At 48.0% G+C, this 25232-nt stretch overlaps 1 protein-coding gene across 7 annotated transcripts in view; it reads left to right on the top strand.

Moving 5' to 3' along the window:
- Positions 1 to 24540, top strand: part of CdGAPr (GTPase-activating protein CdGAPr) — a 234806-nt gene extending 210266 nt beyond the window's left edge. For all 7 annotated transcript variants that reach the window (XM_089549120.1, XM_089549123.1, XM_089549124.1 and 4 more), the window contains 12 exons: positions 836 to 1054; positions 5933 to 6010; positions 6738 to 6816; positions 7534 to 7683; positions 9796 to 9898; positions 11010 to 11154; positions 12069 to 12256; positions 12936 to 13081; positions 16191 to 16386; positions 18112 to 18274; positions 19480 to 19621; positions 20453 to 24540. In XM_089549120.1, coding sequence (XP_089405246.1) covers positions 836 to 1054; positions 5933 to 6010; positions 6738 to 6816; positions 7534 to 7683; positions 9796 to 9898; positions 11010 to 11154; positions 12069 to 12256; positions 12936 to 13081; positions 16191 to 16386; positions 18112 to 18274; positions 19480 to 19621; positions 20453 to 23715 — 4872 coding nt within the window. In that variant the 3' untranslated portion in view covers positions 23716 to 24540. The remainder of the gene's footprint in view (positions 1 to 835; positions 1055 to 5932; positions 6011 to 6737; positions 6817 to 7533; positions 7684 to 9795; positions 9899 to 11009; positions 11155 to 12068; positions 12257 to 12935; positions 13082 to 16190; positions 16387 to 18111; positions 18275 to 19479; positions 19622 to 20452) is intronic.
- Positions 24541 to 25232: the final 692 nt, after the last annotated feature.

The raw sequence follows: 25232 nt of genomic DNA on the forward strand, positions 1-25232 counted from the left end.
TTTCCTTAATGCCTTTGCAAGTTGGACGCAGATTTGGTTCCTTGGTGCTCGCTGTTTCCTTCTATATTGCTCGTGCCTGTAAGCGGAACCGTTAAGAATGCGGTGCTGCGAGCTCTGTTTCTCGTAACAGTAAAGGCCAGGCCACACTCGGGTTTGCCCGTAGCTGCATGCAAGTTTCTAATTGCTTCAGGCTCTGTGTACAGCGCATGCGCAGGTGCCGCCGGCAGCGCTTGGTATCTGTTTCGCTGAGCTTGTCGTCTCTTCATAGAAGATAAGCAGGGAGGGGTGGGGAAAGAGAAGTGCGTGCCATTAGCATATAAATTTGCTGTCCTGATTATTGGCTCGCATGCGTGGTGAGAAACGACGGAACCCGGGATGCATACAGAATTGAGCTCTCGGAGCAGCACTCCGTGGATTTGCCTTTTTCGCATCGTCTCTTCCCCCGCATGTGTTGCGTGTATAAATACGCGCGTGCGCGGCGGCCCCGGGTGAGCTAACTGCGCTCCACCCGCTGGGGCGCCCTGCCCGAAATGGAACAGAGTGCGTATTTGCCCGGGGGACGCCGGGCATAAGCGGCGATGGGGCGTGCTTGTGCCGTATTAACGCGGATTTAGACTGTCGGGAATTTTGGACTCAGCCTTCCGGCGGCCACAGCGGCCATTATATCGTTGCCTCACCATCGCTGATGTTATGTCGTTCGGCTTATCGCCGTGTAAATGTATTGCAGGGCAAGTTTTTGTTCGGTGTAAATGATCTCACTTTCGACGTGATGCCAATCCGTTTGCTCTGCTGTTCTAACCGCATTCTGTTCTGTTCTCTCCCTGGGCGTACGCAGGCGCTTGTGCGGGAGCTGCTGTCCGACTACCTGTGCCGCTTCTCGTGCCTGGTAGGCAACCTTGTGAGCTGCGGCTCGGTGCTCAACTGGCTCGAGCTCGACAACCGGGGCCACCGGCTGCTGGTGACCGACGAGTCGGCCATCAACACGCCCGCCGTGGCCGCCGCCTACGTGACGCGGAGCTACGCGGCACAGGCGCCCGACGAGATCTCCTTCCAGGTATTGTCATCGCCATCATTCGTGCGCAGTGTTTTCTCTCTCTCTCTCGCTTTTATATAGTTCCTTGCTAAAACGAAGCCATTGCGCGGTTTGGTGCGTTCTTTTTTGGCAGCTGCTGCTCGGGATGACAGAGAAGCGGCCTTCAGCGGGTGCACACCCCCTTGAGCTGTCTCGTATTTCATCCGCCGTGTTTTCGGCCCCGGAGTGTCTGGCGTGTCGCTGCCATACACATGTGTGCGCACCCTGCCTTCTTATCGGCACCAGCGGCGCGCGCGCGCACCACATGGCGACGTCTGCTGCGAGCGAGAAGCAGCTCTTTCGTCATAACCGCACAGCGTACCAAAAGCTTTACGGCTTCAGTCGAGTGCCCGGTTAGGGACTGTTCGGCTGCGAGTGGCGCGCCACCTAGCTGGAACAACTTGCGCGAGTGGGACGTCGCTTGTGTGCTGGAGCGCATTGCTCGCGCTCCGCAAGCTGGGAAGCGAGACTTTCCAAAGGCTGCCCGCATGTGTTCGCGGTTAGCTGCCGGAAAGCGATGCTGTTTTGCGCGCCTTGCCGGCCTGACGACCTTGTCCCGGCCGCGAATACATTAAAGGTCACATAGTGTCACAGTGTGGAATTGTCGCGCGACAAATGCCGAATCATAATAGCCAGCTGGCACGCCGACGTCGGTTTCTGAGAAATTACGGGACTTGGGATTTTAGACTGAAGACACGCTCACGCAGGAGCGGAGATTGCAAAGAATTCGTGTTCGCAAGTTTGTCGGCCTGCGCCCTTGCTGAGGTCGTTGATTGAGCATCGATATGCGGACGATGTTTCCGACGATAAGTACTTGAGCTCGCGCCAGTTGCGTTCTCCCTTGTCACTGCGTTTGATCTGCGTACGGCCGACGATCGCTAAGGACGGTAGAAAGTGAGGTGAACGAACGAGATTACGAAGTTTGCGGGGATAAGGCGGCCACAGCAGGCACAGGACATGTAGGTTTAACTGGAGAGATATGCGAGATGCCTTTGCACTGCAGTGAGCACAGTCAGGCTTATTATGATGATGATGATAATGGCTGCGAGGCGTGGTGGTTTTGCTTTCCATCATGCAAGATGATATGTGGCTTATTGCAATATTTGTAGGCTGCGAAACAGTTCTCCAATAGAATTTTCGTCGTTCGCTTTCGCAGAGAGAAAGAAGGTAACCTGCGAAACCAGAAGAAAACTGTTGCGACGAAGTCGGTTTGCGCGTGATGGGTGCCACACCGTCATCGCAGACATACTCGTCAGAACGTGAATAACCAGCGCCCTTCGGTGTCTTCACCGTGGCGCCTTGGTTTGGAAGAAGAGTCGACACCATTTGCGTCTTTTATGACGAAAGCTGCTGCCCACGCTACGCCTTCGCCTGCCGTAATCTTCAAGACTCTGTTATTATCGAATTGGCCTCGATACGCGCGGTTATCTCCGTGTTATCTGCGTATCCATTACCGTCGAACTCGAAGCGAAGCAACGTTGAACTCAGTCTCGGTCTGTCTTTGAGGGACGGGTTGCGCCCCGAGGACGTGTCCCAGCCAGCGACCCGCGTCTGTTATCGTTGGGAGCCTTTCGGGTCTGACTCAACCGAGCCCGGCGCTGCCATGTGACGAGGCCTGTTCTCCTCGAGCTTTCTCGCTGCCATGTGCGCGACGTTCCTCCGGCGCGCCGCACTCGCTTTCCGCCGCGCATTATGCAATTATCCGGCAGGGGGTAATTTTCGACTGGGCGTGGGCGATTCGCGTCGCAGTCATCGGCCGGCGCTGAGCAGCCGAACCGTGTTTCCGAGTTCTCGGAGGCACGGTGTTTCGCGGCCGCGCTCTCCGCGAGGGCGCTGTCTCGGCGTGCCTATCACCACGTCGCATGACGAGGTCGGCTTCCCTTCGCTTCGGGCGGCGCCGTTTAGACGAACTATTAGAGCTGGGCGGCGGCTGCAGCCGGCCCGGCTTTTTGTTTTTCGCTCTCCTCCTCCGCCTCCTCTTTTTTTCAACACCGTCGTGTCTACTCCGCTGGGGTTTTCAAACCCTGTGTTCTATCGTCCCTCGCGAGTTGGGCCAACTCCGCACGTTGTGTGTATAGCGGCCCGTCCTTTCAGGGTCACAAATCGTCGCCTCGCGAAAGCGTGGGTCGCGGCGTCGCCGATGGCCGAAGGCCCCGGCCGCAGTGCGAACCACTTAAGATAGCGCACTCTTGGCTGGGTTCGTGCTGGAAGCGTCGCGGCCATGTGTCAGATCTGAGTGTGTCTGAGTGCTTAGGCGACGAGGCCATGGTCGTGAGAAGCAGGACACGGATCGTTTTCGCCGAACCGCGAGTGTTAATGCTGTCGCGTTAAAGTGGAGAAGACAAAGAAATAAAGAGGGAGACGTTAACATGCGCTCCCGTGGCCGCCGTTCTAAAAGTGCCTAACGCAGCCAGACTACGCGACAGATAGCCCCATCTCACCCGCTTATGCCTTGTCTAGCCTCTGCTGCGTGGAAGGACGATCGGGCGCAGCTGGTCTCGGCGTTTCTCAAATGTCGCGCGACGTTCCTGCCAGGTTTTGTGTTCTGTTCCCAATGAGACATGTATGATGGGCGCTCGTGAATGCCTGGGCCGCTTAGTCGTAGATCGTGACTTCAGCACCGCTGCTCGCGTCACCGGTGGGGCTGACTCTACTGTGAATGTCCGGGTTCCGTCGGCTCTCCTGTGTTCCTCTGCGGTTTGATCGCGGCCCATCGGATCGGATCACCTTCCCTGCGAGCACTGGCCGCCGAGGTCATCAATCTAGCATTCATGTGCCTGGCAGTTCGAATCACCGGAAAGCGTTTACTGTCCGAAATGATGCCGCTTCATGGATATGCGTCCTCTATGGCTGTCCGTAGCGCTGCCAACGGACTTGATCTCAAATTTACCTCGTAGTTCGCATTGCCAGTGCACCTCGCGGCCTGCGCATCACCCACCGACCGTTCGTGAGTCAGACCCCTTGGGGCCCCTCGCGAGGGTCTGCACACTGAACGCGCTCGGCCCCGAATTCCGTTCTACTCACGTTCTCGGCGTCGAGGGGGGCAGGGGCCTCTCAAGGCGGGTCGGCTCCTTCCACAAAGGCACCGCTTGGTCTCCAACACCCTGCCCGCTCGCGTCGGGCAGAGCCCCGCAAGAAAGAAACGGCAGAAGTCTCGGCCCGTACGTCGAAAAGGCGGCGAAATGATGCGGTCCATTGTGCCGGTCCCTTGCCTTCTCCGCGGGCTGTCAAGACAATGCGCGCGATCTTTGACTGGGCGTATGTGTAGCGCGCAAATGGTGGTGCTGGCGGCAGCGGTGACCGCGCCTGGGGCAGGCTGCTGCCACCGCGAAGACGATGACGGCGTCGCCGCCGTCGTCGTAGCGAGGCCTCGCCGCCGACGACAGGCATTGTCTTGCGGGCGACGCGGTGCCATTCATCGGTTTGTGCTGGACGTCGCCCGACCGCGATCTGGGTCAAGGCTTTCTCGGCGTACGCTGCAGCGGCTCCGTTTTGGCGGCTAGCCTTTCGGACCCGCCTGCGAAGCTCGGAATCGAGTTGTCGTTTCGACTCGCCAGGGCCGGCCTCGAGAAGCGGCGCCGGCGCGAAAGAAAGCGTGAGGCGCAAACAAGGGATTATTGTTACCGGCCACGAGAGCGTGGCTATCCGCATCTTGTTCTGCGCCGAGGCGCGCGCGCGTTCGAAAAAAAAAAAAAAAAGGCTTGTTTCGGTACCGCGTCTCGACGGAACAGGGGTCGAACACACGTCCGTCGTTGGCGCGTGTGTGTTCTAAATTGTTCCGAAGGTGCGCGACCGCGCGCGGCACTAATCGACCGCTGGCTGCGGCGGCCACGCGAGACCGGCTCAAACTTTTCATCGACGCTAGTGCTATATGCTTTTGGGCGCGTGCTTTTTTCTTTTTTTCGGTGTCTTTTGTAAACCGCGACAGGCTTGCCGAAGCATCGAGCCCATCTTTATGTTGAATGCGGGAACGACGTGTTCGAAACGCGCGAACCATTTGTGTGCAGAGGTGTGTGTGCGCAAGTTTGCGAAAGTAAAATTGCACACCATGGCCCAGGATGATGGAATTCTGGCAGATATGCAAAACAAAACATGCACATGTTAGTGCATCGACGCCCACCTATCTAAGCGACTACACATCTGATGGGAGGGTTGATACCCAATGCAAGTTCTTGAACTACTTTCGCTTAGGATTCATATACCACATTCTGAAGTATAGTTCCATGACAAGTGTTTTTTTTTTCTTCAAACCTAGTAGCACACTGCAGCCTTTGGTGAAAAGAGACATCTTGCTCATCTGCTGGCGTTCTTCAGTTCTGTACTGATGCACCCTTCTGCTGAACATTCCTTAGCTTAGCCCAGACTAAGAGCAATAGCTAGTTTCCAGGTTTCCGTGTGTAAGTGGCCAGTAGGATATGTATGGTGTTGATATTCACTACAAAGAGGTAACTCAAGAGGGCTAACACACAGTAAATACTGCATCATTAATTGAATGCCAGAAAGTCCAGTGACGACTTTTTGGCAGTATACACACAAGAGGAGCAGGTTTCACATTGACGTGAAAGTTTTATTTCTCAATACTTTCGATAAAATTTATGCAAATGAACTGTCATGCTGTAAGGGAAAGGCTGGGAAACTATATTGGTCGAAAGTACAGCCACTTTAATACTGTTTTCATGTTAAGGTTACTTCAGGTACTGGTAACACAGGTGGTTGATAGCATGCATCCCAAGATGTTCAACATACGCTTACCACTAGGATCGATATTGTGTGGTGCTTTGAAATAAACGCTGTGCATGTACTCCTTTTGTGTGATTGCGACATTCTTGGTGATGCCAATGTGGTACTTTTCTGCTGCAGGTAGGGGACATGGTTTCAGTGATTGACATGCCCCCTGCTGACGAATCAATGTGGTGGCGTGGTAAACGAGGATTTGAGGTGGGTCATTCACTTGGTTTACATATGGTGTATATGGTGATATGCACTGGCTAATTTAGTGCACTGAGCAATAGCTTCAGTCTTATTAGGGCTTACCATTGGATTGTAGTATATTTCAGTCAGCGATCTGAAGCATGTTTTCTTGCTCTGAAAACCAAAACACGCACTTCAATGGGCATTTCCAGATTGCCAATCGTGATATGCCATTAGTCATCAGGCTCTGAGCACAATCTTCAGAAACGTGTCATTTCAAGTAATGACGCTCCCAACATGTTTTTGGAAATTAAGACTCCTCACATCCCTCTCTTTGTTCATTGCAGAAATGTGAACAGTCAAAAGACAAAAATGCAAACATGGATCAACTGTATACCATATGTTTGCGTGTCGCACTCATCAGCTGTAATTTTGGCATGCCTTAAATACATGGTGACCCAAAGTAGCCTTGCTCACAGCACTTCTTATATTGTAATACTTTTCTCATCATTGATTTAATATTAGAAAGCTGCTGTCTATCTCATCACTAAGAATTGCTAGAAATGGTTTTTTGACAAAATCTAAAGCCTTACTGCTTCCCAAAATTAATCTCAGTAACTGAGTGCGTTGCATGTAAGCATTTCAGCCTGAAAAATCTCACTATAGCTGCTTATTGTCAAAGGAGGGATGCCTCTAAATAATGTGAAGTGAGACATGATCAAAGAAGAGGCACTATTTTTTTCGTTTTTTACAGGTTGGCTTCTTTCCTAGCGAATGTGTGCAAGTGATCGGTGACAAAATTCCTCACAACCTGAAGATTCCCACAAAGCCAGGTGACAAGCACTTTTTCAGTAACTTGTTTTAGTTTTGTTGGTTTAGTTTGTGTTTTAGTAATGTCTCCATGTTTTTCACAGAGAAAGAAATAGGCTGAACTTCACAGGCAGCTTTCATGCTACAACACTCACTGTTTGCATAGAATTAACATCATACAGGTGCAAGCAGTACTGCAAAATTATTCTGCTCTAATGAGTTCTGCACTTGGCTGTTTGTGCAAAGTTTTCTCACTGTTGTGTTCAGTGATGCTAACTCATCGCTTTCTTGGTTATTGAAATCGTGTAATCCCGTACTGCAACAGGAGATGCTTTAATGCTGTGTGCTAAGATATTTCAGGGCTGCTGTTTTTTATATATATTGCCATGAAGTTAAGTGTTCCTGTCTGTTTCCCACCTTGCAAAACTGTCAAGGTAGCCTTGATAGCTTTTAGTTGTTTGACCATTTTGTGCAGCTTTCTTATTGTGTAATTTTAAAAAAACTGCGCTCATTTGAAATAAGCTACCTACATGAAAGGTTCATCAAGCATTGTGACTGCAGCCTGTGGTAGCAAGCATGACTGTAGCAGATAGCTTGGTTGATTCTCACACCAGGTGGTAGAGAACAAGAAGGGTACTCACTAAGGAGGTGACCCTTAAAAGCTTTAGTACTCTTCTATCTTTCCCAAGAGCACAGCAACCTATTTCGTGACTTTTTTCTTTCTCCAACAAATTTTGCAGTGTTGCGGAAGCACGGCAAGCTTATTGCCTTCTTCCGGTCATTCCTGCTGTCGCGGCCTTCGCGGAGGAAACTCAAGCAAAGTGGGATCTTGAGGGAGCGGGTTTTTGGCTGCGATCTTGGCGAGCACCTTACCAATACAGGGAGGGATGGTGAGTCCTTTTCTGTCACTCTGTTTACCAGAATGCCGTCCTGGTCGGCTCTGGCTACCATGTGCACTGACGCAGGTTTCTTGGTTGCTTCACTGTACACAGATTTGCAGTGTTTCACTTCTCAGTGCTAAGATATTGTCATAGTCTTGCATTCTTTGTATAACACAGGCCACAGAGATTCTGATTTGCCAGCTGCTAGTTTGTTACTTATGTTGCTGCCAAGTTTTTTAGTTTTTTTTCTGGGTTGAAGATTTCCTTACAAGCACTCTGTCTTTCAAGATCATTCACTGCCTTATCACGTTTGTCACCACCTCCTGTGGCATTCAGCAAAGGTGCTTAGTAGGGAGCCTAGCACTGCTATAAGGTGTCATGGGCTAGTGCTGTAGACTCAGGCTGACAGCTGCCAGTAATGTAAATACTGTGAATAATTTACTGATGACAGTTTACCTATAAAGATCTTTTTTTTTTCTCGTAACACTCTTGATTTAAAATGACAGATGCACTTGCAGTGCTTACATTTTTTCTGGTACTTGCCGACTGTAAATGAAGTGTTCCCAAAAACCAGAAATATGGTATTGGGGTGCATCTGTCATGTGTGTAAAAGTTCACGACCAAGTCTTCATGTAAAGCACTGCGCTAGAAAGGTAAATGAAATTGCAGTGCACCGGCATATTGGATTCTCTGGCTAGACCGGCGGGTGTTTCTTCTTAGTTCAAATCTCATTTTGATAATGTGCAGGGTAGGCCAGATGTAATGCCATTTCAGTGTGTTTCAAATAGAGCAGTACTGCATTAGTTGTTCCAACATGTAACAATCAGCATAGATGTCAGTAAAGCTAAGTTCTGGGACCAGGCATCAAAGCATCGGGGCTGTCGAAACATTTCTCATCTTTTCTTCCTTGTCGCACTGTGTGGCAGCCCATGCAAAACTGCAGAACACCTAAAAACAATCTGGCTGCTAAGTTTTGTGAAGCTCAAGCTTCCAGACAACTTTCTTTTCACAAGTGCATGCATTTTAGCTTAGTACCGATCAATTTTTAAAGCAAACCAGATTTTAAGAGAAGGAAAGGTGTAGTAGGTCTCCCCTCTTGATGGACAAGAGCTTTGGAACAGTTTCGATCTCCTGGGGTTTTTTAATATACACTGATATCGCACAGAGCACAGATGCCTTTTGTAGTAAAAGACATGCTTGTGCACTCTTTTGTGTACTGTCAGTGTCAATTGAAAAGCGAAGACAAGAACTCCGAAATGAGGTTTTTACTGAATGGAACTGGATGCTAGCCCAACTGAATTTGCTTTCATTTGCATGGAGGTCGCTGCATAGAAGTGGTAATAATAGATGCTGCCTGTACTTATTCTCCATTAGCTATATTTTTCTGTTCTTCCATTTACGTTGTAGTTTTTCTGTTCGTGTTTCATTAGATGCTGATAGCATGTTACCTTCATAAGTATTTTGGCCCAATGTGCTGTTGATATGAACCACCCGATTCTCATTTCCAACTACAAATTAAATCTTTTGTTACCATGCTATTGCTCTCATACGATCATTATCATGTATGCATAAAATATAGGTGGAAGTGAAATGGCCCTTTTTTAGCTCTAGTATATTTATTGATTGACAAGTGTAATTTCATTAACGCCGCCGCGGTGGCTCAGTGGTTATGGTGCTCGGCTGCTGACCCGAAAGACGCAGGTTCGATCCCGGCCGCGGCGGTTGAATTTCATTGGAGGAGAAATTCTAGAGGCCCGTGTACTGTGCGATGTCAGCGCACGTTAAAGAACCCCAGGTGGTCGAAATTTCCGGAGCCCTCCACTACGGCGTCTCTCATAGCTTTAGTCGCTTTGGGACGTTAAACCCCATAAACTAAACTGAACTAAACTGTAATTTCATTAACATAATTCATTTACTGCCGGAAAAATGGCACTAGCCAGATTGCTCCCTTCCATATTTGCTGTAAATTTTGTTTAATTTGGATGTTAGTGGAGTGCAGTGATTTATTTTGAAATTGTTCAAGATTCGATGCTTGCGATAAATTGTTTGCGTTTTCAATCCCATATCATTGCCCTATTTAGTGTTCTGTCTAAATCTGTTTTTTTTTTTCTATTATTTCAGTGCCCTTGGTGCTCACAAGTTGTGCCAAATTCATTGAACAGTTCGGGATTGTGGACGGCATTTATAGATTGTCGGGCGTGACATCCAACATCCAGAAGTTGAGGTGGGTTATAGCAACTTTGTTTTTTTCTTGCGTGACCTCAGCTTCTTGGCTTTCCTCTGGAGCTGCTAATCATGCTTTAAGTGGCTTGTTTTCGTGTAAACGAACTGAGATGTATCCCATCTACTAGCTTACTATAAAATCCTCATCACCGACACCATAGGAAAAGTGTGTGGTGAGTTGCCTCAGGTACTTTGCCTTTATGCTAAATCTTTCATAAGAAAAAAGTGCCGTTATGGTAGACTCTCCGTAAAGTTGACATTTTGAAAAGGTAATCTGTGAATTTTAACTTTGTTCGTGCTGTGGTTTGTAGCAAAGCTCTTTTAGTGAAATTGTGTTTAGCTGCCAAATTGATTGGAATATAGGCACTGTGCATGTACTTCAACACTGATGTCATAGTCTTACAAGCTTATCTGCGGGGCTGGAGTATAGTGATTCTTCCTGTGTTCTTATGTTCCTTGTTCAGCTTTACTATTTACTGTTGCTGTACTATCCCATTCTGGCATTTGTGTGCTATGTCAACTTATGTGTGGCCACAAATCTAGTAGGCACAAAAAAGTGGGTATTCTCTCTCCTGATGTTCTGGGTTTCAATTTAATTGCCACGTGACTAACCATCCATCCAGTTTACCTTCAAATCGCCATCCTTCTATGCCTTTGCTGCCCTTGCTTTAGCCGTCATTTCTTTTTTCACCCGTGTGTTCAGGCTTGACCTGCAATTTTGCTAGTGACCAAGAACAAGAGGCACAGTTGAACTTAATGGCTTCCTGCTTTGACTGCAGTTTACCTTATAGCACCATGTGTTAAGGCAGCACAGGCTGAAGAAGTTGGTGTGCAGTGCGACTACTGACTAAGCATAGTCGGCCACCCATGCACGTTGAATGTTTATGTCTAAAATCCATGCACTAGGACACAGCTCACATGAATATATACTACATATGAAGGAACATCATTGACATGAAGATGTACTGTGTTCAGAGAGGAAATGTCAGAACTGGAACTTGGCCTATTACAACATGTTTTCTTGAGAACTGTTTGGTTTATCCATTGAGGTTAATTGAGGTTATCCATTGAGGTTTTAGCCTGTTGACCTGGCTGTTTCTTTTCGGTTCCAGGGTAACCTTTGATGAAGATCGAGTGCCAGACCTGAATGAGGAGGAGATACGCCAAGACATACACTGCGTTGCTTCCTTGCTCAAGATGTACTTTCGTGAACTGCCGAACCCACTGCTAACGTACCAGCTCTATGACAAGTTTGTTGTAAGTGGATGTGCCATCCTTCTATTCCTTCCCTGGCATGGCGATGGGGTGGAGGCCATGTTCTAAATAGACTTGTGGCACTCCTAAATACAGCCATCTATTTTAGGGGCACTTCTGCACTAAAAGGTTAATGAGTAAGCATTTTAACATTTGCTATTAGTGCTGTTTCTAAAAAAGCTGTTGTGCACATTCCTTGCTGCCTGTTTGGGCAGACTGGATGCAAACTGCGCTCTCTTGTCGCACATGCGACGGCTTTTGTGCCTCTTGCTTTTGCAGTGAATGCTATCCTCCAGGTAAAATGCTACTATCTAGACTGGCGGTGACAGTGATTGAAAAATGTTTTTCATTGGTACTGGCACAAAGCACAAGAACGAGGCTTTCCCCAAGCTGCATGGCTATTGAGAGTGCAGCTTTTCTTATGTATGTGTTCTTCGAGATGATGTATGTACATGCTGGATATCCCGCGCTCCTTTCTTTCCTAATTTTTCTTCAGCAGTTAACCTGAGAGAACTCTCTCTTTCAATGCCTTCAGCCAAGATTTCCAATCTCAGTGAGAATGCATTCATAATTTGCATTGGAAGGAAGCTGCTTGTTAAATTTTCATGAGTGCTTTCACACATAAATGCCATTAAGCTTCCGTTTAAAAGACTAGGAACCAGCATCTTCCACACCTGCAGTAGCGGTGTAGCAAGATAGGCTGCTAGCTGTGTGTCGAATTTAAGATGTCATCACTTTGTCTCTTTCTGTGGATAAAAATCTGTTCATTATGAGTGGAAGACAGAAAGGCTGTTTGCAAATTAATGTTTAGGCACACTGTGGTTGTTCAGAGTTTGACTTCAGTGTTTCATGGTGCAAGTTATACTGTGCCCTTCTTTCTTGCTCCTCCATGCTTAATTTCTCTTGTCGTCTTGCAGGCGGCCATGCAGCTGCAGGGCAACAATCAGCTGCTGCGCATCCGTGAGGTGGTGAAGGAGCTGCCACCTCCCCACTACCGTACGCTGGAGACGTTGGTGCGCCACCTGGCGGTTGTGGCTGCCCACGGAGACCGCACCGGCATGACCGCCAAGAATGTCGCCATCGTCTGGGCACCCAACCTGCTCAGGTAGGGCTCATGTACACACACGGACGCCTGGGAGGTACAGATCTGGATGCCACACTTCCACCTGCTTGCCTCTGATGCTTCGAGCATGCACAGACTGGTTCCGACATACATGTGTGAGCGCAGGCACACACGACGAAGTTGACGCTTTGGTTGCGTGCATAACACGTTGCCATCCCAGAGGAGGTACGCCAAACCGAAACCACACGCAGCAAGAGTTCCAGATGGGTTATTCGCTCATGATGAATAGTTTGAGATTTCACATATCAAACATTTGGATCGAACCGAATATCGATCACTTGCCGCATGGCAAGGGTGTTAGTTTAGACTTCTACTATTAGTGGCCTTTGGTAGCAGTACTGTCATCTCATTTTTGTATAATTTTTTCCTTTCACACTATGTAGTTTTTGTTGGACTGAAAACAATCATTAACTGTGGGTTCAAACGTTGTTTTGAGAACCTCGTTTTGGACCAAAAAAGCTAAGGGAACTAAACTTATTTTACTAGGAACGTCTTTCATAGACACTGCGATTTCTTTCTAGAGGCGGGGTTTATTCCTGAATTTTGACAGACTGTTCTCCCCGATTTTTCAAAGGGACAGAAAGCCTGGCATAATTTGTTTTTTGCTTGCTGAAGTTTCCTGCGCTTTATAACTGGCCTGATTTCGGTAAATGTGCTGCAGGTCCAAGGATTTGGAGGTGGCAAGCGTTGGTGCCCTGCACGTCATAGGTGTCCAGGCGGTGCTGACCGAGTACCTCATCTGCTACGTCGATCTCATTTTCAACGACAAGATGCCCACCTATCCGAGCAGTCCTGAATCTCTAGAGAGTAAGCCCGACCTCACTTCTTCTTCTCGCCTTCTTTTTTTTATAGGAAAGTCATTCACTCATAGTTATGGAAGGAGAATGAGAGCGATGAGGATGACGACAGCACTGAGGACAATTTCAAGTTTGCCTGTAGTTAGACTTCGTCGGTGGAGATGGGGGGTCCGTTTGGCCGCGACACGTTGCAGGAGGAAGATGAGGCGTAGATGAACTTCTTTGCAGAAATGTAGAGCTGGATTTATTTAGAAACTATTTACAATTATACGCATCGACCCGGGTGGTCGCTACCATCAAGAACGATCGGGAGCGCCAGGCCAGAGCTCGCCCCTACGAAACTCTGTCTTGCCTGACCGAGTTAACTCGCGCTACGCGTGGCGGCTCCTTGTTCTTCGGAACGTGACCAGTGCAAAGCTAGACCCTGTCCGTCTCTCACGACTCCGACTCTCCACCAGTTCTCTCTACCCAAGTCTCCCTTTTGGTGCCAAAACGCCTCCTTAAATAAGTTTCCCCAGCATTCTGGGGACCGATTTAGTGACCAATGAGAGATGAGCTTCTTAGAACCAATCGGAGCATTGTCTCTGCAACTCAACAGACCAATGACACGCCGGTACCTACGAGCTTGTTTGCTCGCGAGGGCCACATGCCTTTGAAGAAGCCAATCGCACTTTTGCGCTTTTCCACAAACAGTAAAAACACCGTGACAAAATAACAAACTACACACAAACACAACTTCCACCAGCTGTGGCTCCAAACACAGATACAGGGTGGCATCTGAGCCCTCTGGCCAGAGGCAGAGCAAGCACAACTCATTACCCGCCATCCGGCAGCACGACCGTTTGCAAGTGCACCCAGCTGCCTCCCACGCAAGCTTCCCCCCTCAAGTGTCCATGAAGCTTTCTTTGACACTGTTCGACACCGCTGTCGAAAAGCCATAAAACTTAACCCCGACAATGACTCGCACGCACTGTCTGGGTCCCCTTCCGGCACCTCGCTGCCATTGCTGCTTTTACTTTTTGGGGCGGCAGCCCTTTGACAGCAGCGTTTGCTCCGTCTGTTTAAGAACTGCAAGATGGCGTTCGCTGGTGTGGGGACCACCCGAAATGGCGGCCAAACATCTTAAGATAAGGACCAAGCCGCTGGCACCCGGGGTGATTCAACTCCTGTGTCTCTAGATTACTGCATTCTTATGAGAAAGAGGCTACTTTCACTGAAAACTGAGCTTTTGTAAGCTGTAGCGGGTTAAAAAAAAATCAAATACAGGTATTGCCAATGCCAGCCATTTTTGCAAACTGTGGTGCCCCAAGATAGTTATTTGTGCACAGATTCCTGCAGCTCATCTGCGTTGCCATTCAGTTCCGAATGGTGATCATGTAGTGCTTGTTCGTGTTAAGTGAGAGTTGAGTGAATGAAAAAAAAAAAAAATGTTTCATTTTAAATTTATTTTTCCCAGCAATAAGTGCGCCCTTTGTTGCCCTACAAGCATCATCCTACCCGGCAAGAGCCATAGAATTCAGTTTTATTCAGAATGAAAATTGGATGGAGTTATTCTCAGCGCCTATTTAAGGGGTACACAGCAATTTAAACTGTTTTCTTTGTTAATGCGTGAAATGTAACCCAGTTTGGCTCAGACATATTACTGTTAATGCGGATGTGAGTATCAGATTTTTTTTTTCTTGAAGCTAGGTTTTATAGTTGCTAAGTAATTGCAATTAAAATCCCCATAAAGTCATTTCTGGGGCATTGATTATTTAAAGAGAAAGAGCAGCAGTTTTTTATGTCAGCATGTTCGCTCAACTTTGTTCTGTGCGGTAGAGCACTAGAGCACTAGTTTTTTAGATGGCTCATGAAAATAAAAGTTAAACTCCAACAGGTACAAAAATAAATTTTAAAAATATTGCACTAATACATAGAAAAATCGATGGCTTTATTGCACTCCTCAATATCTCAGGATACATGTACAAAGAGCAGAATCCTTCTGTTGTCATTGATTACGAAATTCAAAAAAAAAAATTACTGATAGCAATTGCCTCATCTGCTTTTTAATTTTGGTCACTGCAGCACTGCAACCAGTAGAAGCTGTAATCTCTCCTCTTTACTCTAATAGATAGCGATATCAAGATGGTGGTGCTCCGTCATCTGACAGCTGCAGGATTCGTGACGGACCTCCATGAGAAATATTCGAAAATTTCAATTATCTGACCGAATCAAATAGGGTTTCAAAATTATTTGAAATGAATGTGTTAGTATCAACTTTTTAGATACTTTCTGAATAATTGGCACTGTGTTTGAATGAGCCCTGCTGTATTCTTAAGTGGCTGTTCCATAAACAGGGCGCATGCCTCAGTTGCATACCATCCTGCTGCGATTAATATGCGCGGAATGAAAGATTTAGTGCCGCTACAGGGTCCATCTGGTGGCAGCATTCATAATGAGGATAGGTGGTCTCTAGGACTGGGCGACGTGGCAGGGCTCAGAGAAGTTCAACAAATCCTGCCTTGAGGCTTGATACTCATAGCTGTCACCTGTCTCGGGTCCTGAAGTGCTTCTTTAGTTTATTCTCTTTCATCCTTCATAGTAAAAGTAATTTTGTAATGCATAATACTTGACGTTCAAAGAGTATATTGACTTTGTGTTGCGACTCCTAAATGTAGATTAATGTTGAATCTCTTAACAGCTATGGCTCTAACTCCTTAAGTTATTGCATCATACCAAAGCACCGTTGGTGCTTCGGTGTTCCGCACGATTGCTCATTTTGTAAAAGTGTTAACACGGTACCTAATAGTATTGGGATAAATATCTTATTCATATTCGACTGGGCTTGGGAAACATACTATTTCCACACACCTAAGTGGGACCATCAGAAGTGCAATTCGCTCAGTTCTTGGCAACCTCAAAAAGGAAAACTTTTTTTTTTTTCTAAATGCGTACTGCATATTTCTCTGCGATTTTTTTTTTGCTGGGAGACAGATGAACGTGCAAGGGTTATGGAAAAAAAAAAATGAAAAGTCTATAAAAGTACGACCATTTTATGTGAAGTGGCCCCCCCCCCTTCTTTCATTACAAATAGCAGTGGTTGATATGCTAATTGTTTTGCAATGGCTTGCTGCACCTAGGCACACCTCGAAGGGGCAGCAGGCCCAAGTCTCTCGCCATTTCAACGCCCACTAAGCTGCTGTCACTGGAAGAGGCACGCTCCCGAGCGCTGTCGTCCAACCTGCCTGGCAACCCACAGCAGAAGTACATTGACGTAGGAGGAGGGCCCGACAGTCTTCCTGCCAAGTACCACACGGTCATCGAGCTGCCCCATGGGTGAGTAGCAGCATCATGTAGTTCGATATACAGTTGAACCCTGTTATGACGAAGCTGAAGGGGCCGAGCGATTACTTCGTTATAGCCCTAGCGTCGTTATAGCCCGTGTAATGCCGACTTCTGTGGTGTACATTTTATGCCATATGCCTGAACCATGAACCACTGCCTGTTCCTTTCTGGCTTAGAAAACACGAGCAGCACCTACATTAAGATGGAGGTGGATCGGTGTGTTCAGACATGCGTGTCTGTAGAATCTACCTTGCTCCAACTTGCCGGCCTATGTGGCCTAGCTTAAGCCAAGCGTCCAAAGTTTGCGTTTAATTATGATGTAACCATCTGGTGGTATAATTTGTGCCAATATGGCAATTTCTGCACAATGCATCTGCCAGAATATAATCTTTGCTTAGCACCTACGAGCAACAGCTTGCGGGAAGAGTCCACATCCACAGTACGCACGGGTATGGCGGTGAAGCATAGGCAGCATTCCATGCTATGCAGTCAAATTTTTTTAACTGAATAAGTGATAGTTACTCTTCCAAAATCCATTTTGGAAAATCTCCCTCCCAGCAACCAACGGTGAAAATGGCTGTGAGGTGTGATCCGCCACCCACTTTAGGCTATGAGCCATTGAAATAAATTTATTGAGATTACTTAAAGATAGGCAATCCATCACTCGTCACCCCAGCGCAAGAATTTTTGAGCTAGAATCAATAACAACGAAGTTATAGACGATTAAAAATCACGCTCCTCCTCTCCCCCCTCAACTCATACGCGCGGGGTAGCATAAAAAAATAAAGAAAACAGCTCCGGGACTGGGCACCGCCCATGAATACGTCATTCGCTGACGTTCGGTTTACGACTTCCGGTTGTCGCACTCCCGAGGAGCAGCGTGCGTCGGCAGCGTCTCTCCGGTCTCTGCGCTTTCTTGGCTCCCGAACTCACGACAGCAAGAGGCGGCAGAGGTAAATTGAAACCATACGCGCGAAGGCAATGCCTAGCTGGCTCGCGCTTGCCCGAGGAGGTCGCGCGGCGGCTCGAGCAGACGATTTTCACCGCTACCGAAAGTGTGCCCGTGACGTCGTAGCTGCCGCAGCTCGAGCAAATGACAGCGTGTGGTGACCTGCCGACGTCATGGGACTAGTGACGTCTGTTTTCCCGATTTTGGTTCCAAAATGGCTCCCTACGAAGACACCTTACGGCCCGCGAATTTTAAAAAGCACTATTTTTAAAAATTCATAATAAATTGCCGGCTCAGTTCCGAAGACTCATACTTGGTGTCAATGCTTCTGAGCATCACTTCTAGCATTTACAAGCGGCTTTTAATTCTTTGCATGGTCTCTTTAAATTGTGCAGCTTTGGTGGCAATCTTTCTCAGCTGTGTAACGCTTCACTTTGAAGAAATTCATTATCGATGCATTCGGCTTGGACAATATCTAGTGGTGCTAATGAATACTCTCAAATGCACTACGATATTGTGCCACTTCTCGCGGTTGTGTATAGGCGCGATGAGATCTTTTATTACCCGCTGCCAAGGCCCCCACTCACTGATTTTTCTGATCTTTGTCTGAAGCCTGCTTGACCTTGAAAACCGAGCCTCGAACTGAAGCCGAAGTTAGAACTGAAGTGCTAGTGCAAGTTTTCCCAACCATGCTAAATTTTCTGTAATTTTTTTTTTTTTCTGTTTCTTCTCCCGCCTGCCTCCCTTCCTACTTGACCGGGCTGCAGCAAACGGGGCAGTGGCAAGCTGAAGAAGTCTCCTCTGGGCTGGAAGTCATTCTTTGCCCGCGGCTGGCACTCTGGCAGCACCAGGGAGAAGGACAAGCATGGGCCAGGCCTTCGCAAGGTCAGCACCGGGTCACTGCCGCACCACCAGAGCCTGCCCATACAGGTAGCGACTTCAGCTAGAGCGGCAGCAGCTTGGGCTCCTACATTACTGGAGGTGTATGACCTCCTTGTAATTTGGGCAGTCACAGTGCCCTGCTAGCCTGTGGCTGTCAGCCTTGGCTAGAACAGGTCACTCTTATGTAATTTTTAGTGATTTCGGTTGCCATCAGCTTGATGGTCATCGAAGACTGATTCACTAAATAATGCGTTGTTAGTTCAAGAAAACTGCAGATTAGTAAATTCGCCATTCTTGTCACATGCTGTGTCTTCGCGCTTCATGCGTTCATTCAATGTGCAGTGTGGTAGCATGTGCTGTTCTTTTTCCTACCTTGCTTTCGACCCTTGCTGCCAGTTTCCTGCCTCAAATTTGTTGGCGTCACGACTCGTAGTGGGATTAAACTTGTCATAAACTCTTCATTGGGGAGCCGCCGCGGTGGCTCAGTGGCTATGGTGCTCGGCTGCTGACCCGAAAGACGCGGGTTCGATCCCGGCCACGGCGGTTGAATTTCTTTGCAGGAGAAATTCTAGAGGCCCGTGTACTGTGCGATGTCAGTGCACGTTAAAGAACCCCAGGTGGTCGAAATTTCCGGAGCCCTCCACTACGGCGTCTCTCATAGCCTTAGTCGCTTTGGGACGTTAAACCTTATAAACCAACCAACCAACTCTTCATTGGAACTGCGTTCAGAGCTTATTCATCTTTGCCGAGTTGGCTTCAAGCTAATGTTGAAGCAACTCATCCGTATGCTCCTGACTGAGGGAACTTACGGAAATTACCATTTTTTGCTGAATATAGGCTTGCTTGAATTGTTTTCACTGAAATTAGCAAAGTACATTTTGTACACAATTAGCATGTCAGATAATCCTGTTTTTTTTTATTCGTAGCAGATAGAATTGCAAACATTAGTCAGTCCCCTGTGGCCCCAGCACTGCGGACTAAATGTTATGAAGTTCCTAAGTAGACCGGTAATAGTGATGATAGGCAACTGTGGTGCTTCAGCAGTGCCTCCACAAAGTTCTAGTACACAGCACGGTTTCTGCAAAATGTTGCAGATGCCTTCGGGGTGGGGGACTGTTTCACTCTTTAGTACTGGTCTTACTCGTGAGATGGACTGCAAATCTTTTTCAGAGATCATCACCATTTTTTTTATCAATATGGTGCATTGCCTGAGTGGGAGTAATAGTTTCTGTTCCTTTTACCTTTACTTCCAGGACAAGGCACTCACAGAGGCAGACCTGACACACAGTGCGTCCAAGCAGCTGAGGAGTGTGAAGAGTGCCGAATCTCTCATCTCGAGTGGTGGCCACTCGGGTCGCAATTCCGATGCCTTGGACTCATGCAACTCGTCTTCAGGTAAGAATGGACTGCTCACTTTTTACCTCTGCTACCCTAGCACGTTCTTCTGAACTCTGTACCACTTTTATGCAATGATTTAAACCATTTTGCCTTCTCTGCCAATTGGGCTGTTTGTTGTTGGTTCTGGCCATAGAGGAAGAAACACTGTGATGACTGTTTGTAACATTCTTTTTTTTACACATTATTCTACATCTTGAACACCCTCAATTGTGTGAATAGTGCCAATATAAAATATTTTGCTGAAATTGATTGATAAAATATGATTACTTCATTCCATAACGAAAAGAAAACAATTAGTGAAGTTGTTTCTTTTGCTGTTCATAGATTTCAAGCATGCTGGCGTCTTTCATATGTAAAATGAGGCTAATAAGGGAGTAATTACTCATTGACGTCCACCCGAGCGCAGCTGTACACCTACAAAGGAAAGCTATACAGCTTTCTCAGAAACTTCGTAGCTAAAGAAAAATTCGTCCTGGTCCGGGGTTCGAACCCGGGACCACCGCTTCACCGGAGCAGTCGCTCTACCAACTGAGCTAACCGGGACGGCAAGCTTATGGTAGGGCGAGAGCAAATTGATCAATAACTCGAAGTGGGAACTGTGTTGGTCAAATGTTTAGGGGAATCCCCCAAGGTGGAGTAGATTTGTAATAAGGGAGCAATTACTCATTGACATCCACCCAGTATGCTCCTCCCAGGCTTCAGTATGCTTACGCCTACTGTTCTATAGGCGCTGAATGTTTTGATATCGCATGATTTCAGGTATTGTTGTGCCATTGCTGCTGCTGCTTCTTTTCCTGAATCTGCAATGGCACTTGTTCCACTTCGCAGATGCGTCGAGAGTGCAGCCATTCCAGTGGCTCCCTGAGGGCACACCTGCCTCCTCCCCAACCGGCCTGCACAAGCACGTGCGCTCTGTGTCGCACGACTCTTACTTCGAAAGGGGTGGGCTGGACATGTCTCTGGAGGACGTGCACGCCGCCTTCGGGCTCGGCTCCCAGCTTCCTGCGGGTGCCCCAGGCGGGGTCTGCAGGGCAGCGGGCAGTCAGACCACGGTTGGCCCACACAAATCGCCACGGAAACAGAAACTGTGCCCAGACAGTAGCGACGGTGCCAGTCCCAAAGTGCAACGGCTCAGCGATTGCACGCAGGCACCCACATTCCACTCTAGTCAGGAAGCCGCCACAGAAAGTGCATTCAGCAGAATGGACACCGCTCCTTCCAACGACCACTCTTCCTCTCACCCTCAGTTGCCGACGTACACAGCGGTCTCCAGCGAACAGGGTTCCGACAGACGACAGCAGTCGAGTTGCTCGCTGACCCCCTATTCGAACCGACAACCAATGGCTGTCCCTAGCCCCGACGATATCGAGCCGTACACATCCCCATCACCACAAGAGTACTCGCAGCCACCAAGCCAATTCCGAAGTGTGGCATCGCCGACTCATCTTGGCAATGAGAAGATGGTCCTAGTGGAGGTTCATGCTACCGAGGAGAGTAATGACCAACAACGGGAAACTATTGATGGTGGGCTGGTTTTCCATCGCCCTTTTGTTGAGGATGTGGAAGATGCAGATGGCCCATGCGGGAGCACTGGCGAATCGACCGAATTCGACGAATCCGAAAGTCATGCGGGGACAAGTCTGTCCCTCGCCGAGGACATTGCAACATCGCTTAAGATGAGCTGCTGCCAGTTTGACACAGACTTCTTAGTTGGAGACTCCTGTGGCCAAGGTCTCGAAACTAGCTTTCTTAACCGCATGAGTGCCTCGCTTCCGTACATAGAGGACACTGACACGTCAGCATCACCACTGTCGTCACCCTGTGCCGGCTGCGAGCTGCTTCCTCTGGAGATGTCAACAACAAGGTCAACACCGTCACCCGCCGATGTGCCGCAGAGTGGTGCTTGTGATGGTAGCGGCAGTGAACAGATGAGCTCGTCATTTTTGGCGGCTTCGGTTGTGGACGAGAGTCTTGAGACTCCTGTATCTGTGATGCCAGAGGACGATGGCCTTCGGACGTTTGTGGACAGTGAGGTGCATGGTCTCTGTGGTGGGGTTGACACGGTTCAAAGGGTAGAGGCGCTCAACAGCAGTGTTGTTCCTGCTGACAGAGCAACTGCAGTGGCGGTTGATGAGGAAAGCTCATCATCAGATGGGGAAGAGGACAATGAGGAAGCAATGCCGTACTCTTACTTGGACGAGAGTCCATTGCTGAGTGATGCTTGTGGTGGCATGCTGCATTCTCAGAGCCAGGACCAGAACCTATGCCTTCTCTCCCCTCAGGAGCCAGCAGTTGTTGAGGAAGAGAGAGAGCTCCCAGACACGGGCGAGACCAGTGAAATGGCCCAAGAATTGCTGGGCTCGGCGGAAGAATGCAAAATGCAGGTGGAGTCTTGCATCACAGAACCAGCACCAATGGTATGCGACATGGTTGTAGACGCAGGAGCTGGTGTGCCTGACAATGCGGAATGTGCATTATTAGATTTTAGCAGCAGCTCTGTTGGAGGACCAAAAGATTCTTGTGATCAGGATTTACTTGATGTCTCAGAGAATCGTCTACTTAATTCTAGTCCTGAAATCTCACTTAATTCTACTCGCTTACCTGACCGTGACATTGGGGCAGCAGGCTCCAATTTGCCCAGTGTCACTTCATCCGATTCTCAGAAACCCATTGATATCACAGATGTAAACCAGGCAAGCTCACATAATGAAGAGACTGTAGTGTCTGATAAGTCATTAGTGGAGCTCCAGCAAAGTGAAAATGTCCGTACAGAAAACAAGGAAGCAGGACCACTTGAGTATGTTAACGAGCCTGTGGCTGATCTTGGCACGGTGAATGACTCTAAACCATTGATTGACTTTAGTGATGATGAGGTGCAGCTAAGGTCATCCCCACGCCAAGTGAGAGTTATTGAAGCAAAACGAAAGTCTGAAACGGTCAAACCTAATGCTGCGAGTACTGAAATGGACAGAAAGCGTCTCTCTGAGCCAACCCAGTATTCACGCTCAGAAAAGAGGGGCTCAGTGAAAGAACTCTTGTCCAAGTTTGAACCAGCTGATGCACACGGCAGTGCAGACTTAAGTCCATCAAAGACTAGCCAGCCTAGCCTTTTTACTCAGCTTAAGGTTATGCGGCTTCAGTCACTTAAGAACCCTTCTTCTCCTTCGGCCAATTACGATCCCTGGTCTGATCCCATTCTTGACCAAGAAGATCAGGATGGCAGTCTGAGTCACAGGGAAGAAACTACTGCAGTTGGCACAGCTGCCAAGAACAATGCTGTTCACAGTGAAGTGGGAACAACACTGGCAATTCAGCCTGCTGCTTCAGAACCCAAAGCCCCAGGTGCCACAGCAGAGATTGTCTTGGATGTCGCTGTAACTGATGGCAGCGCAAGGCCATCCACTCTGGAGCTGCGGAAGGTTAATGTGCCAAACCAGGTCGAGGAGAAGCAGACTAACCAAGTACCGCTTAAGCCTGAAGCAACGCGAAGTTCTTCTGTTCCATCCGTTGAGAGTGAGGTCAGTCGCAGACGGATCGAGAAGATCAAGGAAGAACGCCGTGCCCAGCTGAGGGAGAAGCTTAAGTCCGAAGGTTGCCGTTCCCAGTCAGATGAGGCAGTTGTGACCAAAGCAGAAGCAAAGCTGAGGAGGACTTCTGAGGACGTCGCTCTATGGAATGTGGACATTGTGCCGTTGCGGCAGGCAAACCGCGAGAACGAGAGGCAGCAGCTGCCTGGTGTTAGGAGCTGGTCGAAGCAGACAGCATCAGGGGACCAGAGGAGGAGGGACTCTGCTAAGCAAACTACCATCGACGTCGTGGACAGGAAACCTCCAGCAGGTAGAACTTCACCCGTCAAGACGTCTCCCGTCAAAAGCTCGCCAACAAAGACTTCACCCATTAAGTCATCGCCCATCAAGTCGCAGCCTGCAAGGTCACCAGCCCAGCAGGCTGAGACCATCATGCGAAAGCAGGACCTCTCCCCACCCAAGCGGATCCGTGACAGGGCGGCCATGTTTGAGTGTCGCAGCCAGAAGGAGCAGACACGCCCCCCGCCCCCACGGCTTGCTCGTGCTGACCTTTCCTCATTCTGAGAAATGGGCCACCATTCCACAGCACCTGCTGCATGTCGTGCTCTCAATCTCTGTGTTTCCCTTCTTCCTTTTTAACCTTCTGCTGAGGTGAAAAGCAACCCCAGTTGGGTTTCCAATGTAATGTTGAAAATGACCAATGGAGAGAAAGGTTTGGTGCTACTCCGCCATAGTCCTGTTTGTGTATACGTCTTAGGGCACTGCATCGTTGTTCTTATATGCCTCAACTTCATTCGGCAAACTTCTCAGAAGGTATATGGCGAAAGTCACATGGTACATTCAGTTCATTATTGCAGACAAGAGCTTGGAACCTTCTGTGCCATTTGAATTTTCGTCAGGTGCTCGCTGAGAGCTTGCTGAAGTGGACCTGTGCTGTTCCACCTGTCTGCGAGGCCAAACAGCTTCCAACTAAAAAAGCCAAAGTATGCGTAGAGACAAAGACAGGAAGCATTGCATTGCTGTACAGTGGCTACTGCTCTTCTTTTTCTGGTATGCTGGTGTCACGCTCAGTGAATGTACATGTTTGTATGCTCGTTCTCTTTGTTGGCAATGCACCGAGATTACGTCTCTTTTATTGAGAAACTTTTTTATACCATGCCAGTGACATTTTTTGTTTGCGCCTGGTAGAAAATGGGGGTTCAAGAGGTGGAGTGCACTTGTTGCATCTTTGTTCTCTTCACATCTTAATTTTGTTTTTGCTTTCAATGAATGCTGTGTACATACTTGTTGCTGGTTTTTATGCTGTAATAAGATTATATAAATATTATAGATATATACATATGAACATTTATGAGAAATATATATATGTATGTGGCATCATCATAACAACCTGCTTGTGGCCTGGTTTCTTTACCGAGCAATGTTTATGCTCATTTTCAAGCAAATCATTGTTTAGGTTGTAAGGCTTTGTAAGGTGGGTGCACAAATACATTTGCAATCAGTACTATGTAGGAGGACCTGCATAAGATGGCGCCATCGTACTGCTGCGCGAAAAGAAAGTAAAAATAAAAGTGCAGAGCTAAACTGACCAGACTGCGGTTGCGAGAAATTGTGCACTGTGTTTGTTGCTGTTGAGCACAGAGTGAGAAATACTGCTTATATTCTAGGTGGCACCATATTTGCTTCTGGTGACAATACTTTCAGCTTGCAGACTTACTTCTCAACTTTGGCACCCAGTCTGTGTGGCGATGTCATGTTCCTGGTTCAGGTGAAGAAGCTGCTGAAAAAGTTGGGACTTTTTGTGTAGGATGCTGGGTCCTTTTGTTCAGTCTAAGCAGTGCTTGTTCCCCGGGGTAGTGCATAAAAAATATGTTTGGTAAACCTGAAAGTCAATCTAGCTTGCTATAACGACTGCAGTTGTGCACAGTGACATGGCAACAAGAAAATGGTAATCCTCTTGTAGAAGCAAGAACACGGTTGGTGACGTATTTTCTTTTATGAGCCTTTATGAAATCACCATGTTGTGTTCAAGTCGTGTGAAAATATCCCACGAGCTCTGTGTACAAGTCTTAACATACTTG

Source organism: Amblyomma mixtum, chromosome 6, assembly GCF_055824585.1.
Source record: "Amblyomma mixtum isolate Tamu chromosome 6, ASM5582458v1, whole genome shotgun sequence".
NCBI classification, from domain to species: domain Eukaryota; kingdom Metazoa; phylum Arthropoda; class Arachnida; order Ixodida; family Ixodidae; genus Amblyomma; species Amblyomma mixtum.